Source organism: Cotesia glomerata, linkage group LG7 (assembly GCF_020080835.1).
Source record: "Cotesia glomerata isolate CgM1 linkage group LG7, MPM_Cglom_v2.3, whole genome shotgun sequence".
NCBI lineage: Eukaryota > Metazoa > Arthropoda > Insecta > Hymenoptera > Braconidae > Cotesia > Cotesia glomerata.
In genome coordinates, this window is record NC_058164.1 from 9,131,795 (window position 1) to 9,146,208 (window position 14,414).

The following is a 14,414-nucleotide window of genomic DNA, read 5'->3' on the forward strand; positions in this document are numbered from 1 at the left end:
CATTTATAATTCAAATTTTATAATCTTTGCAATTCTTTGAGAAACTTTTTCTTCAAAAGTTAATTTTTTTTCCAAAATTTGTTCTAAATAGTTTTAAATTTATTATTGAATTTTGTTCTTAATTCATAAATTAAGTTATACATTATTAGTGTTATTATATTATTTTATTAAAAATCAATTTTCTTTATTTGAAAAATCTACTTCCATTTCGGCTGCCGAATGGCCTTTTTTTCATTATAATTTAACTGTTATAAAAATCTAAAGAATTGCTAAGGTAAAAGACCCAGTTATTGACACTGAACCAGCTATTGACACTTGCAATTTTATTTAAATTAAATAAAATAAATCGACTCTTATAATTAATAAAATATATCGACTCTCAAATAAATAAATATAATTTTTGAATTACAAATTTTAAGATAAATGATTTTTTGAGAACATTTTATTTTTTTAATTAGAATAAAATTGCAAGTGTCAATCAACTAGGCCAGTGTCAATAACTGGGTCTTTTACCTTAAATGTCTGTTAAGTTCAGTATCATAAAATAATTTTTAATGAATTCAAAATATAGTTCTTTAAGATTTACACTACACGTGGAATTTTTTTTATTTTTTGTCATAATTTATTTGTTAAAAAGTTTATCAAAAATCTTTTAATTTTATTGTCATTAAATATATTGCAGTACCATAATGATACTAAAATCAACAGACATTTGACAATTTGTATAACGAATCGATTACAATAAAGAATTATAATTTTTTTATTATTTCTACATGTGAAATTTTTTTCGCAATCATTTAACTGTTATAAAAACCTAAAAAATTGTAAACTTTTTGTTGATTTCAATATCACATATGATAGGTTAGAATTACACTTACACGTATTACAATGACAATAAAATATAATTAATATGAAAATCAACTCAAACTCTTACCTTAATTAATGATGAATATTCTTCACAAAAAAATATATTATAAATTATATTTTGTTGTTAATTTTCATGCGTAGAAAACTATATCTTAAAAGTTTTGTTATGTTTCGTGCTAGTAAAAATTTTTTGCGCATGACGAACCAACGCGCATGCGTATTAGGCTTCTAATGAGATTTAAGTTTCTATTTACTATGTACTTACAACATATAAAAAATAACTTTAAAAACTTAAGAAAAAACATTTTAGGCATAATTATTGTTGAAAAAAAAATTTATTGAGTTTATTGATATTTTTTTTCATTACACAAAGTAGAAGACATTGAACAGTTATTCTTCGTTGCATTATGCATAAAACTAAACATTTTGTATAGTAAGTAATTTTTTTAAAAATTAATAGTAAGGTAAAAGCCCCAATATATGATCATGTACCAGTATATGATCACTTCATGTATTTGTATACCTATATTTGTGAATATAGATATACAAATACATGGAGTGATCATATACTGGTACGTGATCATCTATTGGGGCTTTTACCTTATATTGTGTCACTAGGGATGAAACAAAACGATTTCAGACCAGAGTGAAGTTGCCTGCCGAGCGAAGCGAGGGCTGGCATCACTCGGTCTGAAATCGTGTTTCATCCCGCGTCACACATTATATTTTTCATATAAGTTGCATTAAAAATGCTAGTTTCAATGTCTGGAGCCAACCAGAACTAGATAGTTTCAGACGAACAGCGAAAATACCATTTTATTATGAAACTTATAATAAAATAGAAAGTAATAGTTTATTTTTTACCAAACATTATTCGTAAATTGACAAGTTTTCTTTTATCATTCTTATTTATGCTTAATAACAGAATTATAATATGTCAGTACAGTTAATGGTTAGAATGAAAATTATAAAGGTATAAAATGATACCAAGCAATGCTATAGTTTCCTATGCTGACGACACAGCTATTTCTTGTACTGGAAATAGCTGGAATGAAGTCCAATATAAATTAACTGAGTGGCTTAATAAAATAGATATATGGCTCAGAGAAAACCAACTATCTCTTAATGTAGAAAAATCTACTTTTATTACCTTTGGAAGCTACATAGACAGTATCCCAAATAAGTTTGATTTACAAATAAATGGTAAGCCTCTGACAAGAGTTGATAATTGTAAATATTTAGGGATATATTTTGATAAACACTTGAAGTGGGATAAACATGCCTATGAATTATCTAAGAAGCTTAACTATTTCACTTTCCTTTTTTACAAGCTTAGCCAGGTACTTAATTCTTCTATTTTAAAAACTATTTATTATGGACTGTTTGAAATCATAATAAACTATGGCATTGTTGCATGGGGAGGAGCCTATAACGATTCAATTAAACCTGTCACATCTCTTCAACATAAAATAATTAAAAAGCTATGTAAAAATAATTACAACAATATCCCCTTGACAATTAGAAACTCATTTATAATAAATGCATTAACTTACTACTATCAAGAATGTAAAAGCCTATTCTATGAAAAATGTACAAATACAAGATCTAAGTTGTTAGTTCTACCAAAAATAAACAAAACTATTAGTACTCAGAATGCTTATTATGTAGCAATTAAATATTATAACAAACTCCCTACTGATATGAAAACTATAGTCTGTAGTAAAAAATTGTTAAAAAAAAAGTTGTTACTGGATAAGAAACCTTAATGGTTAACATGCTTGAAAAATGTAATGGAAAATGCGAGTATTTGATTGGATATTTCTTTTTATGATAATTATCTATAATTTTGTATTTCTTTCTATATAAATTTATTACTTTTGTACTTATTATCTCTTTGCATTGTATTATCGACAAAAATTTTGTAAAAATTATATATATTGTAAAATTGGTATTTTTGTACTGGTTCTATAAACAGGTGTCTTTACACCTCGATAGAATACTTTACCAGATAAATAAATAAATAAATAAATAAATAAATAAACAAACAATTGATAGGATTGAAAATAAAGCTGCAACTTCACCTCGCGGACAGAAAATCGTCATTTTCTGTCCGCCGGGAAGAAATAATTGATACCTGCCCGGCACAGTCGCATTGGTCTGAAATTTTCTAGTTTCGGTTGGCTCAACAGGCATTGAAACTCACATTTTCAATGCAGGTTATATGAAAATTATTTTGTTCTCATTGTTAGTTTATCAACAACAAAACAGTTGTCAAATATCTGTTGCTCTTAACAATTAATTAATTTTTTTTAAGTTACTGAGGTAGTTTGTTTACTGTAAAGCTTTGAGTAGAAATATGGAAGACACTTTACGGCTTTTTGTTATAAATTTGATCATATTATATTTTCCATATTTTCTGTAAAAAAAATTAATATTACTCAATGAAAATTAAGTTAGCCAACATCTAAAAATTTTAAGAATTAAAAAAAAAATATTATAAAATAATTAAAAAAAATTTTCATTTGTAAAAAAACTTGAAAAACTGTAAATACAATTTTTAAAAAATATTTTTTAGTTCTAATTTAAAAATTAAAAAAAATTAAAAACGTCGGCTAACTTTAGTGTTATTATTATTATTTAATGTACTCTCAAGATTTTAAGCTGCAACAAATTTTTCAACAATTTTCATTGTCAAAAATGGATTAGATTTATCGTTAATAGTTTGTTGATACTCTTTAGTATTTTTAATCCGCGAGATATTGCTGACTACAAAATTGAGAGAAAACTCCAATAACTGCTGAGCATTAAATTTATCAGCTAGTACCAGCACCCTCATAGCATTTTCAACAGTTATTGATTTGCTCAGTGATTCTTCACACATCTCAACGAGTCCTAGCAGTTGATATTGGTCAGCGACTTCCAACATCTGCTCAGCACAACTGTCAAGATTATTAGTTACTCTGTCTGAGTAAATATACTCAATCATTTTTTCAAAGATCTTCGGATCAATAGATGGCACAGTAATTTTATTTTCTTGTTTTTCTTTCATATCGTGGGTGAGCATCGCGTAAAAGAATGGACTGCGTGCCATCAAAATTACTTTGTGAGCTTGATATTCCTTTTCGTTTACCACCAGAGTAATATCTCTGGCTATGTTGTCATCAAGAAGCTTCTTGAAGTCCTCGCTGATCATATACTTCGGAGACTTTGATGGAAATTTAATAATCTCAGTACACTCGTCGTATACTGCAAGATCTAAGCAAACAGTCAACACATTATTAGGCAAAAATTCGCTTCGACTATTCATGATTTCGAGCGTTTGGATGAGGGATATTTCTGGGCTACGGGTTACTCTTCCAGTAAATAATTGATTGTATACTTTATTGAATTTTTTTTCTTTTTTTTCATTCAAGATTGAGACGGAAAATTGGGTCCTTATGATCATCTCTTTATCTTCGACGTCTGATACTACAAACACTATGAAGCGTTTTTCAGTCATTGTTAATTCCAAATGCCATTCATTCTCAAATGACGTGTTGACTGAAAATTTTGGAGACCTAATTTCACTTCCACGAACTCCAAAGTTGGGTGTGTCAGCAAGCGCTGTAAAATCGGCTATTTCCCACTCGTAACTCAGCTTACGTGACACTGTTCTTGTGCGATATTTATCCATTTTTAGTTAAACTTTTTTTTTCAGCACTGAAATTATCAAGCTTTTTAAGTGAAAATTATTAACAATACTTATACAATGTTGTGCAAAATTTATTCACTAGGTCATACAGGCAAATACTTAAATACTAGGTTATAGTTGATCGTTTCTTTATGTTATGCTGTTATATTTTTACTGTATGTGTTGATATTTATTGAATCACCAACTGCGCACTGCGTTGAGTAATGTTCACTGAAATTAAACGGAGAGCGCATGAACCGTTAGTTACGATAAATCTAAATTTGATACACTTGAATTGTAAAAAATCTAAATATATACTTACGTAGTTTAACGATTTTTTTGTATACACTTTTATAAAGTCTATTTAAATACTATTTTTATCTATTATAATTATTCCAGCAAAAAAAAAAAAAGATGAATCTTTTTACCACTTACCTTACCATATCATTATCTTTTATTTCAATTTTGAAAATTTAATTATGGGTTTTCATTCTAAAGAGCCTAGTTCTATTTTCTTAGGTTTATCTTTTCGTTGAAACAACTTTAATCTGTTATCCGAACAAAAACAGTTTCACTGTAAAAAATCGCGCCAAGTCCACGTTCATAAGACTTTTAAGAAAAAAAAATTTTTTTTTCTTTACAAAAAGATATAAAATCAAAATATTAAAAAATCCAAGTAACCGATATGATTGTATATAATTTTCGGAAATTAAAAAACATTTTGTTGTAAAGGGTACTTCTACCCTCCATACTCCATAAGAAAAAAGTCAGGATCTAAAAATCTGGGTCGCTATAGTTTGTGCCAGTGAATTTAATTAATTTTAAATAGAATTTATTATTTTCAAAGACCATTATTAATTAATATTGATAATATAACATATAACGTATTATTATAGAGTATCATTGAAGAAAAAAAAGGTCTGTAGAATGAATAAAATTTTGCAACCTGAAAATATCGTTCTGCTTATGGTAAACATACTCGGTAGTCTGGCGCTCCGTTTACAACGAATTTGAACGGAACTTGGCGCCAGATTCTACCGAATCTGTGGATCAATTTTTTAAATATAGTTGCAAATTTGAATCGGAGTGGTACTGAATACTAAAAAAAAAAAACAACATACTAATTTTGCATTACTCTTAGCGTGCATCTTTAAGAATTTTGATTACTTTTGTTAAACATCCTTGAAATTATCATAATTGTCAAAAATTATTTAAAAATTTTTTAAATCTCAATATGTTGAAAGTGACAAGTAATAATTTTGTCAAAAATTTTTTTACCTGCCCTTAGATAAATATAGGCACGTAACGTACTCCAGATATAATTAGTCATACCTAGTTAAAATTAAATTTTAGAATATCTCAATAATTCACGTTTTATCAAGAGTAGTAACTTTTCTTATAAAATTTTTCATTTTAGTTTTAATTAAAATTTAATTTCCTAAATAATGTACCTAAACGCCTAAAAAAAAAATGTTGACTTCTTCGAAGATTTTATTCAACAAGAAACCGAAAATTAAAAGTTGCCAATTTAAATTCAAAAAAATTTTTATGCTACTTGGGTAACATAATATCGATAGATATTACTATAATTAATTGAACGAATTACCGAAAAAATTAAAAATCGCGGATATGAATGATTATTGTAATTATAAATGCTAAACCAAGGATTACTTATTACAAAGTTTTTATCGGAAAAAAAAACAAAAAATTTTTTACATCAAATTATTACTCAAGTCAACTATTCTAGTCATAAATTTTATCGAACAATACGTAATTCGATCTAAAGTATTAAACTTCAAGTCAATAAACATCGTCTATAAGCAAGTCGACATTCATAAAAACTTATACTGTTTTTCAAAAACAACGATAAACATCAATAAAAATAATAAATTCAACTCATTAAATCCTCTATTATCTTCAGTATAACTATGATTATATTACAATCTGAAAAAATGAAATACACATTAGTACTAGCACATAAAATATAAAATTATATAAATATCATACCTTTGTTCTTTAGAAATAAATTTCATAACTTCAGGAGTCTGCGGTGTAGACGGGGCAGTAATAATGTTTGCAAGTTTCTCAAGAAGCATAGTTGATATAAGCGGATAAAACTGAGTAACATCGACATAGTACCTTGTTTTCATGACTTGTTGAATGTTGATAGCTCCAAAATCGATTGCGTAATCGAACAATTGTTTTGCACTGTGGCGATACGCCAAAACCATTATCCTTGCAACGTTCTCGATAGTAATTGACTCGCAGAGAAGCTCTTCACAAATTTCCTTCAGACCTTTCAGCTGATAGAAGTCAGCCGCTGCAAGTAAATTCTCGATGTTACTCTCTAAATTTACAACTTTGTCCGTGTAAATAAACTCCAGCATCATTCTGCAGGTCTGGACATCGAAATTTGTTAGAATTAATTTGTTTTCTTCAACCATGGGTTCCTTCGGGGAATTGAGCAGCCATTTGCAGAACACCGGGCTGCGGGACACCAAAATGGCCTTGTGGACATTAAACTCTTGATCACCAACGACTAGAGTGATGTCGCTGCCTTCTTTATGGTTAAGAAGTTTTTTTAGATCACCAATAATAGTACGTTTTGAAATACTTGCCAGTTTATCAACAGAGTTGATAGGTCCGTCGAAAATTGTCAGCTCAATTCCTATTGAAAGCATATTGTTGGGCAAAAACTCATCCTTTTTGTCAATCAGTAAATTTTTATCCATAAACTTTTCGCAGCACCAGTCAATGTGAGAACTTACGAAGCTGTTGCAGAAAATTTGGGCGAATTTTTTTTTTTGTTTATTATTCAGAATAAATAATACGCAGCTAGCTCTGGTTGCTTTTGTCTCTTTGTTGAGAGTAGTCAATGACAATGACAGCCATTCCTTGTTGCTGGAATTCTCTTTTAACATATGCAATTTTAAGTACCACAGGTTTTTAGACGCTCCTTCGACTGAAAATGTTGGTGACTGCAGGAATCCATCTTTGTTGGCCGTAAAGCTCGGTCGCTGGATCACTGATAAAAAATCGTCAATTTGCCACTCGTAGTTGAGCTTATGCTCACCGGGTTTATTGTCAATCGTCATCCTTACACAAATTATTTTATAAGTTAATAATAATTTTAATTTCTAATCACTAAAGAATTTGTAAATAATAAATTGATTGAATAATTATGATAATAAGTATTGAGATTTTTTTTTTCTAACAATAATTTTAATTTCTAAATAACGAATTTGTAAATAATAAATTGATTAAATAATTATGATAATAAGTATTGATTTTTTTTTTTTCGAACAGTTGTCAAAATATTCGTGTTCTGAATTCCGATGCAACAATTTGTCATCAATAAGGTTATGGTGAATAGTACGTAAGTAGTTTTTTTTTCTTCTCACCTGACGGCGTCAATGCGCATGACGAATCATAAAAATTGGGTTTGAAGTTCTTGAAAAATTTTTCAAATTTTTTCGTAAAAATAAAATTAGCAGACATCTGAAAATTTTTTAAATTTTTTTTTTATTTGAAAAATTAAAAAAAAAATTTCACATGTAGAAAATTTGAAAAACTATACTTGCACTTTTTAAAAAATATTTTATTTCTAATTAAATTATTAAAAAAAAAAAATACCGTAATTTTTATTATTCCAGTATTTAAAAACTACAAATTTTATTAATAAAAAAAATAATGCTTAAGAACATGTAGGACAGAGAATATTCAAATTTTGGACAAAATACTGAGACACTTTTTGACCAAGTAATTTTTGAATAAAAAATCATTAAACTTGGCAGGAGTATGTTAATAATAGTCTTTCGTAAATTGATTCTTTTATTTTTAAATTTAATCATTGAAAAAAAACAACAAAATGATAAATAAATAGGTACAGTTCGCGCGTAAAACTGCCTTATCTCCGGGCCCATCACATATTCAAGTAAATAAACTTTACTATAAGAAAATTACTAATAAACTTACAACCAATATAATCTTCGAGATTGATTTATTTTTTTGGTTAATCTTTACTTTAGTTTAGATTACTTATAAGACAGAATTATTAAAATGCAGTTAGGTTTGGATAGAAAACTAATTATCAACAAAAAATTTCATTTACTATTATAGTTTAATTTTTTTGAACAGTGTTTGGAGTATTGACAGTCAGCCTGATAACCTCCAGTACATTTTTATGTGTTTCAAATAAACAATCCGATATATTCAATTGGAATTTTTATCACTAGTCCAGACTGAATTACCGACAACAGACTATACTACATGCTCTTAACACAGAAAATATGCGAAAATTCAAAAATATTTTATTTCTTCTAAAACGAAAAAGTAACAAATAACAAGTTAAACATCACAATAACTATTTATAAAAATTAGTATAATGAACATGAATATTAAGCTTTATTTTGAAATATTAATAAATAGTATATTACACTCCTAGGGAAGTAAAGTAATAAATGTCTCAGATCAAAGGTAAAGGTTGGCCGAGGCGAAGCCGAGGTCAACAAACATGTGATCTGAGGCTTTCTTATTTACTTCCCGAGGAGTGTATACTATTTTTTTCCCCGACGAAGGCGGAAAGCGGCAACTTCGTTTCGTACAGCGGGGCTAAAGTTGACGCTTTACACCCGGAGGGGAAAAAATTATCTTATTAACTTTAAAACAAATGAAGTAATTAATACTCAATTGTCGTCACTTAACATTATTAAATAATTATAAATTGTTTAAATAGCATGAAACTGAAGTTAGCAGACATCTGTAATTTTTTGAATTTTCACAACAAATAAATTATTACTAAGAAAACATTTTTTTAAAAATTACAACAATAATTTTTCTGCCCTCCAGGCGGAAAGTGGCAACTTTCGGCCCGCTGCGCTAAACGAAATTGCCGCTTTCCGCCTCTGTCGGACAGAAAAATAGTATACAAACCTATGGCAGGAAAATAATAAATATCTCAGATCACATATATGTCGACCTCGGCTTCGCCTCGGGCAACATATATGTGTTCTGAGACATTTCTCATTTTCTTGCCACAGGTGTGTAATATACTATTTTGACAAATCTACAAGTGAAATTTTTAAGAAAGTTTTTTTATTTGTTGAAAAAAACCTTAGAAATCATTATATCGAGGGTTTTCTATGGCAACCACGTATCTCGATTTTTGAAGATGAAAGGGTTCAACTGAAAAATTAATAATTAATTATAAACGCGTTATTGAAAAAAAATATTAAACAAATAATAAATACGATAGTATTTTTAGAAAATACAATTGATAAATATTGTTTTTAGATGAATATTAATTTTTTATAAGCTATTTTTCACCCCATCTCTAAAATTGTCATTTTTGAGATACGAGGTTGCGTTAGAAAATCATCGATATGTCAGCTAACTTTAGCATTAAGTAATGGCTTATTTTCTATCGAGAAATCTTGGAGCTTTTGATTTGTACTTTTGGCCAAGTATTTTTTTTAAATTAGTTTTAGGACTTAAAAAATAATTATTTTTAAATATATTTTTGATTTTATTATTTTTAGTTATAAATATATATAGATTAACTAAGTTAAACCTTAAAAGTATTTATGTAAAGTAAAAAATATCAAAAATTATTTTATTAACTTCGAAACAAAACGTCAAATAAATATCAATTAACATTCACCGCACAACATCAATACGTCTTAAATCGTAATAATTATTCTTAGTAAATCAACAATATACTTGTGTATATTTATGGCTCTTAAATTACTTATCATAATTGAGCATTATCATTTAAGCCAATGATTAATCGTCTAAGATTTCTTCAGCTGAAAATAAAAAAAATAACAATAAATCATCAAAGTAAATTATTATACCATAAATAAAAATAAAATAGTTTACATTTTTACTTTCTAATGTTGAAACTATAACTATCAAGAGCTTACGTTAAACAAGGAACTTGAAGTAAGGTTGCGAGTCTTTCAACGAGAATAGAAGAAATGCTCGGATTGACGTTAATAATTTCTGCATACGTTGGAGTCTTCATTACTTTTGTAATATTAGCAACAATAAATTCAGTAACGAGTTCCAATAACTGCGAAGCATTACTGCGATAAGCCAAATCCATGATCCGGATAGCATTGTCAATGTCAATAGATTTTGACAGAAACTCTTCGCACATATCCTTGAGTGGCTGAAGCTTGAATTTATCAGCAGCTTCCAGCAAAAGCACAACGTTGTCTTCTAATTCGCAGATTTTGTCGGTGTAAATAAATTCCAACACCATTTCAAATGTCTTAAGATTCATTTTCGGCATTATTTTCTTTCCGTTCATCGCGTTATCTTCAGTGTCACTGAACGTTTTTAAAAACTCTGGACAACGTGCCATCAAAATGGCTTTGTGGACTTTGAACTCTTTGTTGCCCAGAAGTAAAGTCACGTCGCTGGCAACACCGCTAACAAGAAGCTGCTTTAAATCGTCATAAATAGAATGCTTGGGAGTTTTCGATGACTCTTTGATTCCAACTGGAGCTACGTAGAAGTCGTAAATGACAACCTCAGTACCGATAGTTACCTGGTTATTTGGCAAAAACTCATCTCTGTTGTCCAGCAGTGTTTTAACCTCCAGAAACTTCTTTGAGTACCAAGCAATGTTCGAACTTTTGTCAATATTGTTGAAGCACTGAATAAACTTTTTTTCATGCTTGTTATTCAGAATAAAAAGCGAACACATAGCTCGCACCGGCTCAGTTTTTTCGGTAGTTGCCAAGCTTATTGATATCCAATCCTTATTACCTGATTTATTTCCATCGAATCCCATCCTTAGATACCACGAGTTCGGAACTGTGTTTTCTACGGTGAAGCTCAAGGACTCCAGGAATGTTGGTTTGCCGACGATAAACTCTGAGACATCAATAAGTGGTGAAAAATTTTCTATTTTCCACTCGTGGTAGCCAACATGTTTCACAACTTTACGCTGATGTTTTTCCATTTCTTTAAATAAATAAAGTTTATGCTCAAACACAAAAACTTTGTAATTCAGGTAAATTTAATTTTCAATTAGAAAGTATTGTTATTATTTTATTTTTTTTATTAAGCAACAATATTAGTAATGGAATATTCAACTTTAAAGGAATCCCATTTAATTTGTGTCTCTTGGTTGATTTATTTAGGATTGAGGTTATGTTTCTATAAATCCTTAATAGAATGCGCATGTGCGAAACTAACGGGTTTTTGATTTGAGATTGGAATCAGCAGACATTTGACAATTTTTAGGATTTTTTTGTTAAAAAAATTATAACAACAATATTAAAAGAAAAAGTCTCTATGTAAAATATTTGAAAGTGAAATTTTAAAAAAATATTTTTTGAGTTAGAATTTAATTAATGACAAAAAATTGTTGAACGTCTGCTGATTTCAGTATTATTTTTAACTTACCTATAAAATAATAAGAATAAAAAATTGAAGCAAAAATTATTATTTTTTATTCATGTTGGAAAATATTGAGTGATAAATCAAGTCAGAAAAAATTACATTGGATATTTTAATAATGTTATAGATATTTTTTGCAACTGTAATATAAACATCTACAATAATGAGAAACAGAAAATTGATTTAATTATAGCAAATCAAAAATTGCTGATAATGGTCAGAATAATTAACAGCAATTATAATTGTTATTAATCATCACTGACGATGCCAGGAAGGTCGCATTTTATTTTTGATCACATTCGTGGTTAGATCATCAGATTTATTATCAGCAATTATAAATGCTAATTTCTCAACTAGTTTTGATAGTATCCGTGTCGATTGAGGGGATGAGATGGCTTCTTTATATCCTTTAGTATTTATTATTGAATTAATATCAGCAGCAGCCACGTACATACAACGATCTAATAATTGCTCAGAATTTACATGATCGGCCAATGTCATTATCTTAAAAACGTTTTCAACAGTTATAGATTTTTCAATTGATTCTTCACAAAGCTCTTTCAGATATGATAATTGATACTGATCTGCGACTTCAAGCAATCTTTCAGCGTAAACTTTAAGATTTTCAACTTTATCAGTATAAATAAATTCTAATATTCTCTTAAATATCACTGGATCGACGTTTGGTATAGTTACTTGATTTTCTTTTTTTTCTTTCATTTCATGAGAAAACATTGCAGTAAACACTGGGCTGCGTGTCATCAGAATGGCCTTATGTGCTTGAAATTCTTCATTCTTTACTATTAAAGTAACATCACATTCGGTCATATTCTTTAAAAGTTCCTTTAAATCATCTCCGATACATCTTTTCATTAAGCTTGGGAGAAATTTAATGTCACTTGCTGGAACGTCAAATTGTACAACCAACTTTATGCCTATAGTCAATGTGTCATAAAGTAAAAATTCATCTCTGTTGTTTAAAAGTTTTTTTTTCTCAATTAAGTTTTGATATGAATTAACAAAGGGATTAGTTGGAGTAACATCAAATTGTTTGATAAGCACCATTTCTTTTTTATTATTTAAAATAAAAATTGACCATTGTTTCAATTTTTCCGAATTTTCAGACTGTGATTTCAGTGATACCGATATCCACTCTTTTTTGTCTGAGCTTTCATTATGAAAATACAACTTTACATACCACAAATTACTGGGTAGGAAATCGCCTTGAAGTTTTGGTGATTTAATTGTCAAATCTATATTATGTGTATACCTTGTAAAATCTTGAAGTTTCCATTCGTAATTAACTGACTGTTGTATCGTATTTAAGTATCCTTCTTCGTTCATTCTGAAAAAAATTTTAAATAAAATTAAAGTCGCATTTTAGTTAAAAAAAATTAGGAAAACGGTTGACCCTGAAGGCCATCCCTGCAACTTCCCGCTAATTCCATACTTAGGCGCTTAAAATTGCACCAATGGCGTTTTTGAGCTCTCCAAGCTCAAAGAGATTGTTTTCCTATGCTTTTGAGCTCTTCGAGCTCAAAAGTCTGATAGGGATTTGATGACACTATTTTTTGAATTTTTAAACCGCAATAACTTTTGAATGAATAAACCGATTTTCACTCGGTTGGCAGCATTTGACGCAGTTTTTTAAGCCTCACAAAGAATCTCAAATTTTGAATTGATCGCGCTAGGAATTTTGGAGTTATTCCGAAATAACACTTTTTTCGGTTTTCTTTCGTTCACGATATCTCTCGAACGAATCAACCGATTTTGACCGGACTAGTGGCGATCGACGTGGTTTTTTGAGGTTAAGAGCTGATTAGTTTTTGGAATTGAACTATTAAGCCGTTTAAAAGTTATTCCAAAAAAACCACATTTGAAAAAATTTTTTTTTTCAGTTTTTTGAAGATTTCTCAAAATCTATTGATCTGAATCGGTCCAAATAGTTTTCAAAATATAAGTTTGGTCAAGCCCTTTCGAATGGCACCAACCGCGATGAAATCGGTCAAGCCGTTCAAAAGTTATAAGCGGTTCACATACTTTCACACACACACACACACACACACACACACACACACACACACACACACACACACACACACACACACACACACATACAGACGCCGTGACAACCTTGCGGGGATAGTCAGGGAAGCTTCCTGTGACCTTCAAACGTCGAGATCTGATGAAAACTCGGTTTTTGCAAAACGGGGTGAAAACAATAACTTCCCGATTTTTGAAAATCTTCGATTTTCGTAGCGGGAAGTTAAAAAATTAATTGGAGTTGAATCGAAAAAAAAAATGATTCTTAAAATTGAGTGACATTTAATAATTTTTTAAAATTTTATAACAAATAAATTATATTAATAAAAAAATTATTAAGAAAAAAAATTCCACATGTAGAAATTGTAAAAGATTAGAATAATACAATTATTTGAGAATAATTTTTAGTAAACAATTTATTTGTTAA

The 14,414-nt window shown here is 29.0% G+C and overlaps 4 protein-coding genes across 6 annotated transcripts; all 4 read right to left on the reverse strand.

Annotated features, from left to right (window-relative positions):
- Window positions 1-3,248: 3,248 nt before the first annotated feature.
- Window positions 3,249-4,862, reverse strand: LOC123269433 (speckle-type POZ protein B-like). 3 transcript variants are annotated; one of them, XM_044735137.1, is made up of 3 exons: window positions 4,648-4,862; window positions 3,485-4,566; window positions 3,249-3,283 (listed from the first exon to the last, which is right to left on the reverse strand). In XM_044735137.1, the coding sequence occupies exon 2, from the start codon at window positions 4,538-4,540 to the stop codon at window positions 3,524-3,526; it is 1,017 nt and encodes a 338-aa protein (XP_044591072.1). In that variant the 5' UTR covers window positions 4,541-4,566; window positions 4,648-4,862; the 3' UTR covers window positions 3,249-3,283; window positions 3,485-3,523. The 3 variants fall into 3 exon arrangements, with proteins under 3 accessions (XP_044591072.1, XP_044591073.1, XP_044591071.1); XM_044735138.1 differs by having other exon boundaries at window positions 3,249-3,276; window positions 3,516-4,862; XM_044735136.1 differs by having other exon boundaries at window positions 3,485-4,861.
- Window positions 4,863-6,275: 1,413 nt separating this feature from the next.
- Window positions 6,276-7,713, reverse strand: LOC123269309 (speckle-type POZ protein-like). The gene is made up of 2 exons (XM_044734916.1): window positions 6,545-7,713; window positions 6,276-6,481 (listed from the first exon to the last, which is right to left on the reverse strand). The coding sequence occupies exons 1-2, from the start codon at window positions 7,630-7,632 to the stop codon at window positions 6,475-6,477; spliced, it is 1,095 nt and encodes a 364-aa protein (XP_044590851.1). The 5' UTR covers window positions 7,633-7,713; the 3' UTR covers window positions 6,276-6,474.
- A 2,423-nt stretch (window positions 7,714-10,136) lies between these two features.
- On the reverse strand, window positions 10,137-11,801 carry LOC123269310 (TD and POZ domain-containing protein 1-like). Its single transcript, XM_044734917.1, has 2 exons — window positions 10,415-11,801; window positions 10,137-10,341 (listed from the first exon to the last, which is right to left on the reverse strand). Exon 1 carries the CDS (start codon window positions 11,502-11,504, stop codon window positions 10,455-10,457), a length of 1,050 nt encoding a protein of 349 aa, XP_044590852.1. The 5' UTR covers window positions 11,505-11,801; the 3' UTR covers window positions 10,137-10,341; window positions 10,415-10,454.
- Window positions 11,802-11,974: 173 nt separating this feature from the next.
- LOC123269311 (speckle-type POZ protein B-like) lies at window positions 11,975-13,271 on the reverse strand. The gene is made up of 2 exons (XM_044734918.1): window positions 12,203-13,271; window positions 11,975-12,164 (listed from the first exon to the last, which is right to left on the reverse strand). Exons 1-2 carry the CDS (start codon window positions 13,007-13,009, stop codon window positions 12,162-12,164), a joined length of 810 nt encoding a protein of 269 aa, XP_044590853.1. The 5' UTR covers window positions 13,010-13,271; the 3' UTR covers window positions 11,975-12,161.
- Between the last annotated feature and the right edge of the window lie 1,143 nt (window positions 13,272-14,414).

Excerpts from the sequence above, each read along its gene's own strand:
- LOC123269310 (XM_044734917.1), bottom strand. The coding sequence starts at position 11,504 with ATGGAAAAACATCAGCGTAAAGTTGTGAAACATGTTGGCTACCACGAG.
- LOC123269309 (XM_044734916.1), bottom strand. The coding sequence starts at position 7,632 with ATGACGATTGACAATAAACCCGGTGAGCATAAGCTCAACTACGAGTGG.
- LOC123269311 (XM_044734918.1), bottom strand. The coding sequence starts at position 13,009 with ATGGTGCTTATCAAACAATTTGATGTTACTCCAACTAATCCCTTTGTT.
- LOC123269433 (XM_044735137.1), bottom strand. The coding sequence starts at position 4,540 with ATGGATAAATATCGCACAAGAACAGTGTCACGTAAGCTGAGTTACGAG.